The sequence below is a fragment of the Mytilus californianus genome, unplaced genomic scaffold (assembly GCF_021869535.1).
Source record: "Mytilus californianus isolate M0D057914Y unplaced genomic scaffold, xbMytCali1.0.p SCAF_4, whole genome shotgun sequence".
Lineage (NCBI taxonomy): Eukaryota > Metazoa > Mollusca > Bivalvia > Mytilida > Mytilidae > Mytilus > Mytilus californianus.
Window position 1 is genome coordinate 80,357,067 of NW_026262690.1, and position 19,618 is coordinate 80,376,684.

Sequence of the window (19,618 nt, forward strand, 5' to 3'; positions counted from 1 at the left end):
AAGCAAGATATTTTTCGGCAAGATTTCCTTTTCAACCGCCCCCTTTTTCGTGCACGACTATGCTTATTCTGTCAATTAGAGGGGCTCAAAAGGAAGCAATTGTTCGTTCATGCAATACAAGTACATTACATAATGATAATAATCCTTTCATTTTGATGTCGTTTTAATTTTTGTCTCACTAACGTTTTGGTATACATTTCGAGTGAATTCTTTTAATTTCTACATTTGAACATACAAACATACAATTAAATGTGTTACCAATACAATTTCTGTTGCATATGCAACGTACGAAAACGGTTTTCGTTTGGTTTATTTTGTTATCAATGACCAGTTTCACTATAGAAATTTTGATATCAACACCTCAAGAGAAAGAACCAATTTCCCTTGAATCTATTGAACAACTCTATTTTTAAACTTTTTTTCCAATCTGTACTAAAGCTCACACTAATGCATCTCCATATGAGTACTGTTTGACTCTAAAACTATCATGGCTCACTTCTAAACAGATAACAAAAGATAGACCAACCCCATTTTGACCAATTTTGGACAAATTTTGAGTTTTCAACCCAAATTTTAATGTATAAATAAGATATGCTCAACAAAACCAAAATTCAGTTTTAAATAAAGCTTTAGACTTTTTTTAATACAAGTAAGATCAAGTTGTTTAGAAAAGTTCTTCAATACTAAATTTTACAAAAACTTGTAAAATTTTCTATTTTGTATGAAATGCCTTCAAAGACAACATGCCGCATGTAGCACCGTATAACATTTTATTTTTGAGCACACATGTAAAACTGTTGAAAAATGTTTTTATAGCACAAGATATATATATTCTCTTTAATGACAGAACAACTTGATAACGTTTATATCTTTTAATGGGAAATTGGTTCTAATTTTCTGCATATTTGAATTTTATGTATTTTCTGAAGATCGATTGAAAAAGTGTAGTCTCCCACCTTCGGCGGAAGGGAAATAAGTCATTCTTGATTCGTTTATATATAATATATATAAATTTACATAGTAGTACGGTGACCTTCTTGACCATAAGTATTTGGCCTTTTATAGAAATTAAAGTCGCACATCCGCAAATTATAATAGACGTCCCAACATTTAGTGGAATGACTAGTGATTTGAGAACGATACAAGAATTACACTGATTAACCACAAGTGTACCTTTTTTCAGATTTATCTCCGAGTTAAATTAACTGTTCTATTTCAAATAAACATTCGTACAAATATTGTTCTTTTTGTATTATCCATAGACAAAATTGCACTAGGAGCTTGTTACAGTAATAATATAAAGATGTTAATCTTTGCTGCATATGATAATTTGTAAAAATGTATCCATACAGAATTTGAGCCTTTTCCATACTGATTGTTCCTCATACACCTATAATGGTAAAAAGAGAACGTCCGGTAAGGGCTTATTTTGGCCTAAAATTAGAAGTTTATCTGATGAAAGATTTTTACATTTTTTAAACTTCAGTCGATTCAAATAGTTTGTGTAAACGATTTAAACGGATTTTGGTTGTTAAAGACGCATAAATTCAAGTTTAAATATGAAAAATCTATCAAATTACAAGTTGGACAAAATGTCACTTTTCAAATGGTTTTTGTCTAAAATGGAAGTGGCCGCATTCGTGTTCAGTCTCATGCTTCATATATGTTATGTATCATCATCAAATACAACATATATTTGAATATTAAGACTGAACACAAGTGCGTCGACTTCCATTTTAGACAAAAACCGTCTAAAAATTAGCACAAATGCTAAAATTGTGAAGATTTCAGTAATTTTGCATGAATTAATGATGCTAGTACCTGACACATGTGCAGTGTAATGTCAAAGACAGCCCATATTTATGTAACAAAAGTATTCTTCTTTCCAATAAATAGCTAAAAGTTCACATTTTTTACAAATTTTGAAATGATATATTTTGGGGCCAAAAAGGGGTCTTACCGGGGCTACTCCTTTCCCAAAATGTACCTTAAAGCAACTTAATTATTGAGCAAGCCGGTTTACTTTTTGTCACTTGAACTTTCAAAATGACAATAGTGTGTTTGTGTAAATACAAACAATTATAAATATTATTTTACGTAAAACAAACAAGCCTTGCTGTTCTCATCGTTAACTTATGTAGAAGAAACTAATATTATTATAATGTAAATCAGTGTTTTATTGCAATGTGTTCAAGTTTTTCTTTTTTGCTAGAAAAAAAAAACCAAATCGTTTCTAGCAAACAACGTGCCAAACATTGAAGAGTTCCAGTACACAAAATCGTGTCACCAGTTTTCCCCCTGCTATTGCTTAAACTCAATACATATATAACTTTTCATACGATATCCGGATCGACTTGGTTTGTCCTTAAAGTAGGTTTGTCCTTAAAGTAATAAATGAACGAAGTGAACAGATGGCTTACCAAAGCAGAATTTGCAAACTCAATGCGGACTCATAGTAACATGACAGAATGGCATTCGACTTATAACCTGCGACTCATTTCACAAAAAATCTTAAGAGTAAAAATACTCGTAAGTCATACACATTTCAGTATAACTTACGATCAATTTTAATCGTAAGATTTTTTATGAAAAGAGTTGCTGGCCCCCGCTATCAGTTATTTTATTGTTCGGTATAACATACTGAACTGATCAATCTCATTAATTATAGCAAATGCTAGTCATATTAATCTTACTTAACAGATTATGTATTACAGTATGCATGCATTATGATGTACGTGCGTTATTACATATTTCTTATACATTAATGTGTAGAACGGATATCCGACTACGTAAGGGAAATAGTTTAATATTTTATAACATATTACATACGTTATATATGAATTTACATATTTATGGGTTGAGGAGGACATTACAAATTGGAGACGTTTGCCATAGACATTGTTCTTTCTACTTAGAGTCTTCCTTAAAATTAAAATCCCGGATTAGAACTTTATACAGCCAGTTTTATCTTAAAGATAAAATTCACGAAATTCTTCAATTATATTTTTTGTTTTACAATTGATGTATTATATCCTTTTGGATAAAGTCCCATGAATTATGCATGTGGGGATAATTCCTGCTGATCACAATTAGATTTGAAGGACAGAAGGTCGAGTAATTTTCAGAAGGTTGTATTCAAAACCTCAAACACTCTGAAGGAACAATGACCGATAGTGAAAACACACAAGCAGGGTAAGTCTTTTGTTCTTCCGCAGGGAGCAATGTTTTCTGTACATTTACATAAGAATTCTGACTGTTATGTGTTTATTGATTAGTAGGTTTGACATCCATTTGTCTTATATATCCATTTATATTACAATCAAGTAATTACTTCTTGTCCATATTGTCTCTTTCAATAATCATATTTCCAAGTTCTGTGTCATTTTGAGTTGTTAATTTGCTAATTAAAAGGAAAATATACAGTCATGTATATAGTAATATCAAATACTATATGCATGAAAACAAATCTGCCTTTAAGCTTGGCTTGTGTTTTATTATTTCATTGCTTACTTATACTTCCGAACCATCCATTCAAGTATTCCTTTCAGTCTGTCGAAAAATGACCATCTAGGTCACACAGCTTACAGTTCGTACTTTTATTCATTGCATGCTGAATACTGCACTGAATGTTTTCAAGTACGGACAATCGGATTAACTGCTTAAGGATTTATTCATATGGCGTATACAGAAGGTAGCAAAGAGATCGAAAATAAGGTCTAGTGTCATAATGATGAGGATTAATTACTTATTATGTAACATATAACGTCTATCAATCCTAAACAGGACAAACACCTTGCTATAATATCGAACAGAATTTTGTTATGCACTTTACCGAATTTGACTGATGTATTTGCTTACAATAACAATCCACGAAAAATTGATATAATCATTTTTGCTAGAGTTTCAAAAAGTCAAGAAACTCACAAGGTAGCTAATGGCATAATTGTAGAACTTCCCGGACTTCTTTGGGGAGCCTTGTGCACTTTCTTCTAAACCAAATTTAGGTCCACGAAAGCATAAAATTGAGGCAAAGAACTAGTTAAGGTATTCATGTATATAGTGATTAGACTTATTAGTATTCAACTGGGGCATTATATATTATCCTCTTTCTAGGAATTCAACAAGTCATCGCCGGGATTCCGAGGTATTCAAGAAAACTGTATCTCTAATAATACAGAAATAATCCCTTAACAAAACCCCAAATCTGAAACCTGTTACCGTTGTTCTTCATCTCATAGTCACAGCATAGATTTATACATCTATGGTCACAGTGAGGCTTTCAACAAAAGCAGAGACATAATTATACATTCAATTCAATTCAATATTGTATTGCCATTAATCACTATATATATAATAACTCAAAGGTTATCGACACAAAATCAAATAAGGATGATAAAATAAAATATAACACTAACATATAAACGTCTTGTGATAGTCAATAAATAAGTCAATATGACTCCACACCTCAGTTCCAATGACTGTTTTATGACGAAAACTCTGAGCGAAAACTATTGTTTAATTTGACTATGAGATGTTGGGTTAACTATCATTTTTTGATTGTTTCATCTATTTTTATCAAAATTTAAGATGTCCTTGTTTATAGTTTCATATCTTTTAAATACTCTATTATATTTTTTGCAATTTAGGAAGAATTGTTTTTCGTCTTCCAGTATATATTGCAAAATTTACAGAGTCTCGTCTCTAGGCAGAGCGCGTCTCTAGTCTCTAGGGATCTTTTAATGTCTGCATTTTTCTATTTAAAGAGTGTGTTCACTCATTCTTTATTTAGTTATTAGTTTTCTAAAATCAAAATAATCGCCATTTAGGTAAAATTCACTATTTAAGTTAACTTAATGGCTTTACATATATATATATACGTGTTGTTGCTTTCATCCCAGTCATTTATTCTTTTCTCTTTTGATGTTTATGATATTCATTACCTCGTGATTAAATAAGCATTTTGTTTGATGCTCTTTTTTCTGGTTTATTATTCGTGTTTATAAACGTTAATTATATAGTAAAGTTGAGAAAATATGTATTCTTCCCAGGAAGTCTATTTAAGTCACTGGAAGTTTATCTATTAATAAAATTGAGAATGGAAAAGGGGAATGTGTCAAAAAGAAACAAACTCGACCAAAGAGCAGAAATCAGCTCAAGGCTCTTGACTGATTTCTTTGTTTAGCTATTTTTACTCAATGATATGCCATGTAGCTCTCCATATATTCGAAACTTCAGAGTTACCTGTAAGTACTGGTTTTACCAAAGAGTCAAATAAGTTACATGATACATTTACCTTTCACCGAGCCGGAGGATCACGTTGTACGATTTTAAGGAGAAACAATCTAATTAAAATATAGAACTCGGATTTCGTTATACTACATATAGTAGTATAACGAATTCCAAGATCTATATTTTAATTAGATTGTAAGGAGAAAATACTGTTCTGGCTTTGATTAAATGAATCATTGCGTTTCATCACATTTTATAAACATTTGTATGCAGAAACATTTTCCGATGGTTCTTGCAGGTTTATTCAAAAAATATAAAGGATCACAAAGGATATGAAATTATTCTTCACCTCACATTGAGGCTTTCAACAAAAGAAGAGACATAATCATAAAGCATAAAAAACCCTGTGTATAATGTATATGTCTATTACTAGAACCCTAGTTATGGTCTTCTGGTATCATGATCAGAGACATATATACACATTGTGTATATATATGTCTCTGGTATCATTTACATTTTTATGACTATTTACATTTGATTGTGAAATAAAATACGAGAAGATAAGCTTTCAGTAGAAAATACTTTTAGAATATCAACAAAAAAAAATGGGGTCACCGTACGTTTTTTACCTGCAATAAAATAAAATAGAAAAATTCATGTTGATTCCTCCAGAAACAATACTATTTCTGAGTTACCTTCCCTTAATAACTTGATCAAAAATGAAATCAATCAAAAATAATCTACCTTTGTTGAAATATTAGTTATTATAAGCTGGGACATAATATATTATGTTAGTAATAGTCCCAGTTGTAAGTTAAAATTACAAAAAAATGTTCATTTAATTGAAAATTCACGTTACTTAATTGCATTTCTGCATAAAAATTTGCTGACTTGATTAAAAATCTATACTTATATATTTTGTTCTGCTATTCAACAATCCAAGATTTAAACTTATAAAAAAAAATAGAGTTGAGTGAGCTCTGTTTTTTTTTAAACGACTATACAGTATTCTGTACTTGAGATTCCGAGAAGATCTCAGGTATTTGATAGGAATATTGTTTTAAGACATTAAAACAGTATGATCAGGACTAGTGTACAAGCTTATAACAATAAATGGTCATTAAACTCCTTTGTTCTCATCGCTTTAAGCGATATCTGTGATTTTAGCTTTGTAACCAACGATTTTTTTTCGTTTGGCCTATCGTATTTCTTCGGAGCATATCGGGCCTTTTCTTGCTTTGTAAGGGTAGAATTTTGTAAACAGAAAATACAAATTCCTTGAATATTTATTGCTTTCTCTCCTGTAGGCAGCACATACACATTCATCATGTGGATGGGACAAGGGTAATATTTTATGATCTAAGAATTAGGGTATCGTATAATGCAGAAATTTCACAAAAAATCGATAAACCGCAAGTGGTATATAATTTCAAAACTCAGGGGAACGGGAAAATTTTTTGTTTTCCAAGTGTTTCCATTGAGTAGAGGCCTAATATTGTTATTAATTACATTGCCTAGCCCGTCTTCATAATTTCTGAAAAAGAAAAAAATGCCCTGCTAATCAGATGCTATACTATCAACAAATGTTACAGGTTTTGATTAAACAGCAATCTAGAATATAATAGAATGATGGTGATGATTTTGTGTTTAGCATGTCTAATGCACAGTGGCAAATATTACATGCATAGCAGGTCAAGAACATGGAAATTTTACATGAATATGAATCCTGCTTTGTACATCCTGATTTTCAGAGACAAGTGCCTGAGCATCATCCCTTGGTCTTCTTACAACCGATAATAAAATCTGTGCCAAAGTGGGGCATCTGTTTGGCTAGCTGTACCAGATATACCAATAAGCAGGCACCTCCTGTCAGAAAAGGGATGCCTCTTGTAAAGAGATAGACATGCCCTGAGCACTTTGAGAACCCTTGCATGCCCTTCATCCTGATCAACCCCTATTGCAAGACATGTCTTATATTGTATTGATTGTTACTTTTTTCTCATCCTGAATATGCATGAAATATTTGCTACTGGACATAAAGCAATCATACTAGACTGACATCTGTTATTTTGATGTACTAGTTTACAGAGTAACAGTCAGCAGAAAGACATGTCATTCTGTTATGGAATAGAATATCCTCTATAATAATAGTTCCTAGTGGAAGAAATATTCTGGAGTATTATTTCCACTGGAAATGGAAATAATACAGAATTTGTTATTAAAAAAAGTAGGATATAGAATATTTATTCCAACAGGAACATATATAATAGTATACACTTATTTTAATACTGGCTATGAGGACAATAGCAAGGTTATTGTCCCCCGAGGCACCAATTATTTCCCGACGTGAATAAAATATTTGCTACGGGACACTCAGTAGCCACTAATCAAGTAGTTAAATCATAATTTCACAAGCGTAAAAAAATTTGGTTAAATTATATTCTGTATTGACGTCATAATAATTTGACTTTGCAAATAGCACAGTTAAAGTATAAACATTCATTCAGAATTTCCTGGAGACTTAGTCAATTCAAACGATACAGTAAGTATGGGAAAATATCCCATAAAAAAGACTATTAACAGGTAACAGGTAAATAGTTTTGAAACCATAAACCAGTTAATAGTCTTTTTCAGACAATTTCGTAAAAAAATTCCCGAAATGAGGCATTTCAAGACTGTCACATTTTAATTTAAAGAAGTTTTACAAAAACTGGTTTTCAGGCTTATAGGTCAAAAAGTTTTGTTGAAAACTATGATCTATTAATATTTAAGCTTTCATTTCTTAAAATACATGAAATACATCATATACTAATTGGGTTTTTTTTCAGTCCAAGTTATGAGGAAGTCCATGAGATTGCTAAGACTCTAGAAGGAAAAACAAAATACAGACCGAAGCTAGGTATTGTTTGTGGATCAGGACTGGGAGGACTTGGTGATTTAGTAGAAGAAGCTGATATCATACCCTATGATGAAATACCACACTTTCCTGTCAGCACAGGTGGGTATTGTCATGATTGTCAAAGGAAAGCAAGTACATGTAGAGGCCATTTATGTTGTATTTCTCATTTTTTATACGACCGCAAAAATTTTTGTCCGAAGACACATTGGTTTTCGCACAATAACTTTAGTTTAAGTGAATGGATCTCTATGAAATTTTACCATAAGGTTCAATACCACAAAAGGAAGGTTGGGATTGATTTTGGGGGTTATGGTACCAACAGTTAAGGAATTAAGGGCTAAAAAGGGGCCAAAAATAAGCATTTTTCTAGTTTCCAGACAATAACTTATAGTACGGTGTATGGATCTCTCTGAAATTATTCCACAAGTTTCAATACCACAAAGGGATGGTTAGGATTTGCTTTGGGGGGTTATGGCTCAAACCGTTTAGGAATTGGGGGCAAAAAAGGGGGAAAAACAATGGTGTCCTGGTTAATTGACCAATACTTTAGTACAAAACATAATTTAAAGCAGTGTAAGGGAGGTAATTCAAATACATCATTTGAATTACCTCCCTTACACTGCTTTTAAATTATGTATAAAGTAATGGTTAATGAACAATTAAGTCAATTTAAAAGCAGTGTAAGGGAGGTAATCCAAATACAAGATTTGATTACCTCCCTAACACTGCTTTTAAATTATGTTTAAAGAAATGCATATTTATAAAGGAAGACCAGTAAAAATATCTGCAAATGTTGCATCTTTTTTTTTTTACAAAAAAATCCATATGAAAGATTTGTCACCATATTTTAAATTCTAGTTAGCACTCTGGTAAATTTAAATGGGTAATTATGGTTGCAAACTCCATTGGAAATTTGAATTGAGATTATGACCATATCTTGAGGGAAAGAAATTTTTTGGGGTGAAAAAGAAATTGTGGGGGGTAATTTTTTTCTCATTTCAGATTTCATAAATTAAAAAGAAAAATTCTTCAAATATTATTTTTTTTGCCAAAAAAAAGTGTGTGTGTGTGTGTGTGTGTGTGGGGGGGGGGGGGGGGGGGGGTGTTAATACGCAACAGCATAGTGTATTGCACAAAAGCAAAAAAAAAGGGGGGGGTAAATTTTTTATTTTTTTTTGTGGGGGGAGAGGGGGGTCAATTCGCAACAGCAAAGTGTAGTGCACAAAAGCAAAAAATTGAATATAAATTCAAATCATATAACCAATTCTGAGTTCTTTGACTACCGTTATTCTGTGTCAGAAACCTTTTATGTGTCAAATATTTAATTACAATCCAAATTCTGACCTGTATCAAGCACGAATCGTGAAATTAAATTGCTGCGAAGTGGACTAGGAAGGGCTAAACGTGAAATAAAGTATCCGCGAAAATAAGTTGGTTTACAGTACTACCGATGTACGAACGCATCCAGGCACGTGACAACACATAGGACTGATATGGGTTATCAGACTGGGTGTGAATTTATGGCTAGCTTACTTCTGCTTGTTACACATATGGAAAAACTATTTTAATGCTAAGTACTGTAAATTCAGAAATATTGCGTGCATTTATTATTGCAATTTTTGAAGAATGGACAAAAATGTGAGATTAATTATTGCTATTTTAGGAAAATCTGCATACAGATATTGGTATCAGATGTCTTAATGCGAGTTCTTATTATTGCAATAATCACCAAGTCGCATTATTCGCATTAATAAAAACCTCACAATAATTTCTGAATTTACAGTATATGATAAAATATAATATATAGTTGTGTTACATGTATGTATGACATATCATCAATATGTTTTTTTGTTTACAGTTCTTGGACAGAAATAATATCAATTATGCTGAGAAAATATGCTATCTGTTATAAACATGAAAATGGGTAGGATTAAATTCTAATGTTTAATTTTATTTGCAGTTCCTGGACATATGGGAAAGCTGGTTTTTGGAAAGTTGAAAGGTCAGATAGTGGTATTAATGAGAGGAAGATTACATTGTTATGAAGGATATCCTATGTGGAAGGTAATGTGGTAGATCATAAATACACTAGAATCAATATAACTAAAACACCTTTATATCTCGCACTACATGTATGATGATAAAGAATTGTGTGCCCATTGAGTATCCAACTACATATAAAAAATTGAGCAAGGTTATAAAAGTTATTTATGAATCCTTTTTCCGCAAATTCTCATGTGAATAAGAAAAATAAAAAAAAATAGTCAAACCTCAAGAAGATCTTTTATCTACCCATCTAACATTGGTATACTTTGATACATAATTGTATGTAGACTTTGGCATACAAAGTAAAATAAATTCTCAACACAAAACTATTCAAACGAATTGATTAAATCTTGAAGTGTTTTTTTTTTTTATACGACCGCAAAAAAATTTTGCGGTCGTATATTGGTATGACGTCAGTGTCGGTGTTGGAGTCGTCCGAAGACACATTGGTATTCGCACAATAACTTTAGTTTAAGTGAATGGATCTCTATGAAATTTTACCATAAGGTTCAATACCACAAAAGGAAGGTTGGGATTGATTTTGGGGGTTATGGTATCAACAGTTAAGGAATTAGGGGCCAAAAATAAGCATTTTTCTAGTTTCCAGACAATAACTTGTAGAACGGCATATGGATTTGTCTGAAATTATACCACAAGTTTCCATACCACAAAGGGATGGTTAGGATTTGCTTTGGGCTCAAACCGTTTAGCAATTAGGGGCAAAAAAGGGGGAAAACAAGGGTGTCCTGGTTAATGGACAAATACTTTAGTACAAAACATAATTTAAAGCAGTGTAAGGGAGGTAATTCAAATACATTATTTGAATTACCTCCCTTTTACAATGCTTTTAAATTATGTATAAAGTAATGGTTAATGAACAAGTAAGACAATTTAAAAGCAGTGTAAGGAAGGTAATCCAAATACAACGTTTTGATTACCGCCCTTACACTGCTTTTAATTATGTTTAAAGAAATTTATAATTATAAAGGAAGACCAGTAAAAATATCTGCAAATGTTGCATCTTTTTTTTTACAAAAAAATCCATATGAAAGATTTGACACCACATTTTAAATTCTATTATAAAATCGATTAAGTTAGCACTATGGTAAATTTAAACGGGTAATTCTTCAAATATTATTTTTTTGGCAAAAAAAAGTGTGTGTGTGTGTGTGTGTGGGGGGGGGGGGGGTTAATACGCAACAGCATAGTGTATTGCACAAAAGCAAAAAAAAAAGGGGGGGGGGGGTAATTTTTTTAATTTTTTTTTTTGGGGGGGGGGGGGTCAATTCGCAACAGCAAAGTGTATTGCACAAAAGCAAAAAATTGAATATATTTTCAAATCATATAACCAATTCTAAGTTCTTTGACTACATGTATTCTGTGTCAGAGACCTTTTATGTGTCAAATATTTAATTACAATCCAAATTCAGACCTGTATCAAGCGCGAATATTGCGTCCATTTTTGCCCCAATTGTTCAGGGTTGGACCTCTGCGGTCGTATCCAGCTACGCTCGGCGAAGCAATTTATTTTTTTTTCAAACAGCAACTATTTTGTTTTTACTAAGATTGTCCTATGATGGCATCATTTTAGTTTCTGTATTTTTTTTTATAGCTCTTCGATCTAGTCTCAATTTCTAAATTGTCTGTGTATAAGAAAAAATATCCTAAAGACCAAAAGAATTACAGAATGGCATTTATTTTAATTATGACCAAATACAAAGTAGACTTTTCATGATTTGATAGGACAAAATAAAATGATAAGGGATTCAAAAAGTAGATATCAAAAGTATGATAGCCAAAAAAGCATACCAAAGCCAAATACAAAGACAAGCATCTCAATATACAGAACTTTTCAAATACAGAAAAACAAAAGATAAGTATGGTACTGAAAACTTGAACCCCACTTTACAAAATGGTGAACACTGGTGCTGGAGAAGCCAAAGCAGTTCCTATTTTCAAGTTTACAAATTTGTTATTAAAGATGGATAAAATAAATGAAATTTAATTGAATCAGATGGGCAGACTTCAGCAAAAAATTCAGATATCATATTATATTAAAAGATGAACTTTCTTTATTACAGACAACAATACCTATACGGGTAATGAAGGCTTTAGGTGTAGAAACATTATTTCTGACCAATGCAGCTGGAGGGATCAATCCTGAATTTAACACTGGTGATATCATGATTATTAGAGACCATATAGACTTTGCTGGATTGTCTGGTGAATGTGTACTCAGGGGAGCTAACGATGATAGGTGAGTCAGAAAGAAATAATTTTATCCAACACAGTGGAGCTTTGTCCATTTACGTTTACCCATAGGTGATTTAACAGAAATTATGTAAAAATAAGGAGATGTGGTTTGATTGCCAATGAGACACCCATCCAAAGACCAAAGGAAAAGGACCTGGGTGATATGCATAAAAGTACTTAAATTAAGAATTGTTCAAAAAGAACAGATTTTTCTACATGTCCTACGATAAATTAGTACTACAATTTGATATCTTAACTTAAGTGGTTTTATGAGAGTGTTTAATCAGATCAGTGCTGAGAACAAAAACAAATGACAAAAAGGCAAAAGACACAAAGTACTGATCTAAGAGTACTATTATTTGCTAGTTAAAAGGCCAATTTGAACTCATAAATAAACTATATTCTGTCTGACAATAATATCAGTCTAAGTACACCTCCAATGGATTTAGTGTAAAGACCTCATAAGCAGTCTGAGAAAAGCATGTTTTTGTGCCAAAATATAAGTGTTGATAGGTTGCAGGACCACTTAATACATTGAAGGTGTTTACAATACAAAATTACCTCAAGTTTGTGCTATCTATACTCAGATTTGGACCCAGATTCTTAGCAACAGTTGGAACATGGGATGATGCTATGAATGAGTTAGCAGAGAAAGCTGCCAAGGAATTAGGACTTGGTGATATACTGAGACGAGGCGTTTATGTAATGATAGGAGGACCTACATTTGAAACTGTAGCTGAGTCCAGGCTGCTGAAAAATTTTGGTGCAGATGCAGTTGGTTAGTATAAAACACACATGAATATGTTATCTAATTTATTGTGTCTAAATACTTTGCTGTCACAAAAATATATGGATTATCATGTTATTCTGATTCAATTATTAACATGTTCAATCTAAAATGTAAAAATACACATGTACAAACACACACATACACAGAGTTGATGTAATGTGGATTCTTATTTAATTTTACTGTACTAATCAATAGTTTTTGTGGATTTCATGGGTAAAGCCTAAAAGTCAACCAAATTTTTTTGAGTGCTCAATGAATTACCAATTTTATATATGCTTGTAAAGAGATTTTGTTGAAACCATGACAACAAATATCCACATAAAGAATACAATTTTAGCTCAAACTGCATACGATCCACATTACATGATTTACATATCTGTTCAGGTTTTAAAAATGTCATTGTAAAATAAAAGTTAATAAAGACATGCATAGCATATGTTGTTTTCCTGCAAAGTACATTGTACAATATGTTTATAAGAATTAAGAAATTTTTATTTTAAGAAAGTGGATTAGAATGTCAAAATATTTTTAATACGGACAATGTATTTTCTCTATAGGTATGAGTACAGTAGCTGAAGCTGTTGTTGGACGTCACATGGGTATGAAAGTGTTTGGTATATCATTGATTACAGATAAATGTTGTCTAGACTACACCACTGCAAAGGTTACAACACACGAAGAAGTTTTAGCTATAGGCCAAAAGAGGGCTAAAGATCTGCAAAGTCTAGCTCTTAAAATTCTAGAACTAATGCAATAAGTTAAAGCATAATTTTAGAGTAGGTTTATGTTTATAATTTTTTTTTAACATTTTTTGTTGTTTTTTTAATTGGTTAGTTTAGCTTCCTTGCCAGCCGTTTGATCTAAAGTTGCATAATGTTTACTGGTCAGCATTTTGATTATAACTTTCAGATAATCAAGTTTGATATGATTGTAGAGATTTTATTCTGTTTAATGCATTAACTTAAGTAAATTCCTATTGAATTGAATTCCTATATCAATGTATAGCCAATATTGTTCTATGCAAAAGTAAAATAATAATTTTGAGGTCTTTTCACTTCAATAAAGGATGTGTAAACATAAAAATATCAAAATTTAAGTGAAATGTAACACTGCTGACAGTTCTTGTAATAAGAAGGCCCTTATTAGATTAATTTTTGCTATTGTAGACAAGCATTTGACACCTTGAAAATTAATTTATTTATTTTGAAATAGTTTCAATTACATAACAATGTAACAGACACATGTTTCAAAATCAAAAACAATATTTCAAAATACATGGTATATGACTTTCCTTTGAATGGATAGTGACATAATTGATGATACCTAGGCTAAAAATTACATAACAATATTTATTTAAGGAATGAATGTTATATTTTTTCTGTCTTTGAAGAAATAACATAAAAAAATGTGGTGCACACTGAATAACCCGCATAGCAGGTTATATAAAAGTCAAGTGTGCACCACATTTTTGAGGTTATTTCAAATAGACAGAAAAAATGTTAAAGTCAGCCCCTATAATTTAATTCTAAATTCTATTTTTAAGGAGTAAATCATGAAAAAACCTTGATGACGTCACGGTCTCATGACAAAATTATGTTTATGAGCTGATAGACAAAAAACTTTTAGCCAATCTGAAGACTTGTTACATCCAAAATTAAATTATTTGGCTATAATATTTACCCATGTTATTCATATATTGTTTGTCAAACTGTATTAACTTATTGTTAAATATGCAATTTTGTGATATATACCATGTGATATGTGTATATTTTAGTTGTTGCAATTATAGATATTCAGATTTGTGATAATAAGACATACTGTTAACTTTCGGATTATAGTAAAGCAGCTTTGAAATAAATGAAGTAATTTTATTCAATTTGATGCATGAGTTCCAAAAAAGATATCCCTATTCAATTGAATTCCTATATCATTATATAGCCAATATCTTCCTATGGGAAAGTCAGTGATACTTTTGAGATCTTTTTAGGTAATAGTCAAACCTTCTTTAAAGGTCACCTCTATTAAGCTAATGCCTGTTTTGCCAAGTCACCCTCTTCTTGTCCCACTGTTTGAACCTTAATCTAAAGGTAACTGCTCTTACAAGGCAGTTTTATGTGTCAGGTTCTGAGGGGGATATATATGACCTTCATGTAAATGATCAACTGAATTTCAAACACCAATTAAAAAAAAAAATAAATAAATAAAATGATCATTGAGAGACTACTACATTAATTTTCTGGACTTAATATTTGTTCCAGTTACTATCATATGTTTTTACATTGTACATTTAAGCACAAAATGAAATCCCCATTTTTTTTAATGCAAATTTTTATACTTGGCAGCTGAGCAGAAAGAAATAGTGTACATTAAAGAGCAGGGGTCACCTGGTTATTTAATAAAAAAATATGTACACATGCAAAAATCATAACTTTAAATGAACACTTCTGACATCTAACTATGTCAATGCAGTAACATTTAACTTGATTTATTTTCCTATGAACTGTCTTTTTATTATAATTTGGCCAAAACATTCTTCTCTTTGACTATTCATTAATGCTCTGTAATTGTATAGATGCTTAACTCATACAGGTTTAAAAGTAAGTTGCTACAAAAATGTCACATAAAGACTAAACTAGTAGACAGTAGTCATTTAAATCAAATAAAAAAATTGACATAATATATAATATATTCAAGTTATATTTGTATATAGTTGATGTATAAATTTAATTAACTATTTATTATATTAGTTGTTGATTTTTAATAAATAACTTTAGTTTTAAATATATTCAAACTAATTATACGGGTTTTATACATTTATTGAGTCACATTTTTGTTTCGAACTTTTTGTAGACTTTCTACCAGAAAATCAAATGTATATTATTTTGCAAGACAAAATCCATATATGAAGCTCATATGCTGTTAATATGCAAATAATCACAACTAACATAAAAATACATTCATATTGATAACAAAACTTTTTGCTATGAGAGTAATTTTATCTTGTATTCTTGCCATTACCAATGAAGCCATGACTTTAATAATAAGCTGAAATGACTTGGCAGCTTGAAATGTCTTGTAAACTTGTCTTTACAAGAAGGATAAAGACCTGATGTTTTTCTTAATTTTTTGTTCCCAATGCAAGATAAGTGCAATGTTTACCATTTAGTACTGACCAGCACTTTGATTTGTTCTAGAACCAGTATGTCACTTCAAGGTGAATATTTGTAAATGTGTATAATTTATTTTACTTATCTTTTCCTACCCAGAGCAGAAATCCTTGTTCTTAATTGCATAGATATATGTGTCAGTCAATATTACACATGAGGGTCTGGATGGGGGTTCCTCAATTCTTTATTCTGTAAGTTTTTAGATATTTTTTTCTCTATTCTTTATCAGTTTTGATCATAATTCTTTATTCTTTATATTTTAACACCTCCTTATTCTCTATTCTTTATTTTTTATACATATTTTCTCTATTCTTTATATTTTTAACCCTTTATTCTGCACCTTTTGTTCATTATTCTCCAGTCTGTAAACCCCATCCTGACCCTCATACATTCTATTTGAATCCTATATATTGAGATCTTGTATTGTTACATGTAATGGTATTTATTCATATTGTTACACTTGAAAAAAAAAGTTTGCCAAATGCTAAGTCTCATATTGTTTTGGGAGAAAAGCCATGATGCAAATAACAAATATATTCATTAATTTACTAGGACTAACATTGTTATATTTTTACATTGATTAATCAGAAAGTAATTATATAACTGCATATGCATAATGGAAAGTGTTGGTACATTTTATATGTTATTTAATCTACTAATATGCATTTAAATTTTGTTAATGGTGTTTTATATTACTTTTCTTTTACATATCAGACAGTTAACATTTTGTATTATTATACTTCACGATAAAATGCCAGATTTTGATTAGCTAATACAAGGGAGATAATTTACTCTATCCCATGGCTCAGCGGGAGACATTTTTGGAATGTCACCCTCTCGTGTAGACCAATAAAAAATTGATAGTTTAATGGACAAAGAATTGAATTTACATCAATTGTTTTAAAAACAATGCTTAGGTTCTACAGTTTGACCTCGTACTTTTTCATGAAGTGTCAAAATAAAAAAATACATCTTGCATCACTCTATTTTCTAATAACTGTAACGTTGTTATGTACATGACATCATAGTTAATAATTTTCAGTTTGATTTAAAAGAGAATAATGACATAACATTCAGTATAATTAATTAAAATGACAGAGCAGATTGTTACCTCTTGAAAAAAATTGTCAAACTTTGTCTTCGCCTCGGTTGACAATGTTTTCTTGGGGTAACAGTCTGCTCTGTCACCCTCTTAGCTATGTGTTATTTATATAATGTCCTAACAAAAGTGGTGTTATGAGAATGTTGGAACAATATACCGGTACTCTAAATTCAAAAATTCTTTTGATGGTTTTATTATTGCAAAATCAGGTATCTATGACTAAAAATTTTCCGTGCATCCATATAATTGATACCATGAAAATAAAGGAATCTACAGTAAGACTAAGACATGTCAATTTGATGAAACATTGCACTGTTTACAAATTATATATCACCAGTTTACTAGTACAGAGTATTTTTCATAAAGCTTGCCGCTTTATTGATTGATGTCCTTGACAACATAATATATATAGCTTGTCTTATAAGTAATTTGGTATTTGCTAAATTTAATAAGGATGGTCAACCTTTCGGAAAAACCCAAATGGATGAAAATATGTAAAAAAAAATTTTTATAGTATTGTACTTCATAGTATTTGTAGTAAAAAGCATAATCACAGGAAAAAGGAAATGTCATTTTTTGAAATTGAAAACTCTGAAAAGTATGGACATTATATTTAATTGTTTGTTATTTGTATTCTTGTTAGAACATAATGCATGTTGAATGTTACTTTGAATCTTGATAAATATGTTAATATTTGTTATTGCTAATAATCCACAGGAGACCAGCCATGTTCCATGTTAACAGTTGTCTCCCCTTTTGAATGTTAAGATTTATTAAATTATTAATGCTGTTTTGTGTTAACTGTGATACCACCGAATCTTTCAGCAATATTATAAATCCATCTTTTTGCACTTTAATAAATTGTTGTTGTGTAAATTGTGTTTTTGTTATTTTTGGTTTTAGATAACACTGGTGATATACATTCAATTTCTTGTTTGTTCTGACAAGTTGATGTGGGCAAAATTTGCAAGCAAAGAGCTCGAGAATTTCTTTTAGACCTTTTTTAATTTAGTCTAACACTATGCAGCAGACAACCCTGGATTTTACATGATTGTCATTTCATTGACTTCTGTTCTCAAATACTTGATGACCCTCTAGTGTTCAACAGTTTAAAGATATATTGAGGATTAGGCAGGAACAATGACTTGCAATTTATACTGAACTGAATTATTTTCAATTTTATCATTTTCAATAACTCAACTGGATTCTGAATCTGACATGAATGTAACAAGCTTAGGTAAAACTCTAATAGCCAGTATACCTGTGCTAAGTAAGGAGCCATGTTTGTTGATTTACTGCAAAATTTAGTATGTAGTCCATTTGTGCCAATTAAGGTCTTTACAATTATCCCTATATGGTGACTTCTTGAAATTTAAATTAGTTTTTTTTGGATGCTGTCATTGACAGTTGCACCAATGGTCTTTTTATTCACATAGACAGAGTTGTGTTTATTAAGGGTATCCCAGAGGTCCAGAGTTTATACTTTCTCTTATTCTAAGGTACTTTTTAATGGTTTTACATCAGTTAAAAGATGTTAATTGTATTTTCTTGGTATCATGTACCGGTATGAACATGCATATATAGTGTCTCTTTTTCCAATTTTACTCAAAGTTTATGAAAAAAGCAGTGAAATATGTTGTAAATCTCTCTCATACTGCTATCAGGTAATATTGATATAATTTAAGACTTTACCTTCTTTTCATTGTTTGTGTTGTACTAAACACAGGTTGGGGAGGGTTGAGTGATCACAAACATGTTTTACCCTGCAACATTCTATATGTACCTATCCAGAATCAGGAGCCTGTAATTCAGTGGTTGTTGTTAATTGCTGTCTCTGATATCTGTTTTTATGCAATAGTAGAGGGGCATTATGTCTCTCGGTCTGTGCATCTGTTCGTTCGCCCGTCTGTCCCACTTCAGGTTAAAGTTTTGGTCAAGGTAGTTTTTGATGAAGTTGAAGTCCAATCAACTTGAAACTTAGTACACATGTTCCCTATGATATGATCTTTCTTATTTTAATGCCAAATTAGATTTTTGACCCCAATTTCACGGTCCACTGAACATAGACAAGAATGCACATGCTGAAATGTCTTGCCTGTTTTACTGACTATTGATTTTATGTTGAAAGTCTT

At 31.1% G+C, this 19,618-nt stretch overlaps 1 protein-coding gene and 1 long non-coding RNA gene across 3 annotated transcripts; one reads left to right on the plus strand and one right to left on the minus strand.

The window, feature by feature from the left end:
* Positions 1–2,858: 2,858 nt before the first annotated feature.
* Positions 2,859–16,962, plus strand: LOC127738610 (purine nucleoside phosphorylase-like). 2 transcript variants are annotated; one of them, XM_052249942.1, is made up of 6 exons: positions 2,859–3,192; positions 8,058–8,227; positions 10,089–10,192; positions 12,256–12,431; positions 13,015–13,205; positions 13,775–16,962. In XM_052249942.1, exons 1-6 carry the CDS (start codon positions 3,164–3,166, stop codon positions 13,972–13,974), a joined length of 870 nt encoding a protein of 289 aa, XP_052105902.1. In that variant the 5' UTR covers positions 2,859–3,163; the 3' UTR covers positions 13,975–16,962. The 2 variants fall into 2 exon arrangements, with proteins under 2 accessions (XP_052105902.1, XP_052105903.1); XM_052249943.1 differs by lacking the exon at positions 2,859–3,192 and adding an exon at positions 6,475–6,573.
* Positions 9,234–12,072, minus strand: LOC127738638 (uncharacterized). The gene is made up of 2 exons (XR_008000132.1): positions 11,607–12,072; positions 9,234–9,472 (listed from the first exon to the last, which is right to left on the minus strand). It is a non-coding gene; the product is annotated as an uncharacterized LOC127738638 (long non-coding RNA).
* Positions 16,963–19,618: the final 2,656 nt, after the last annotated feature.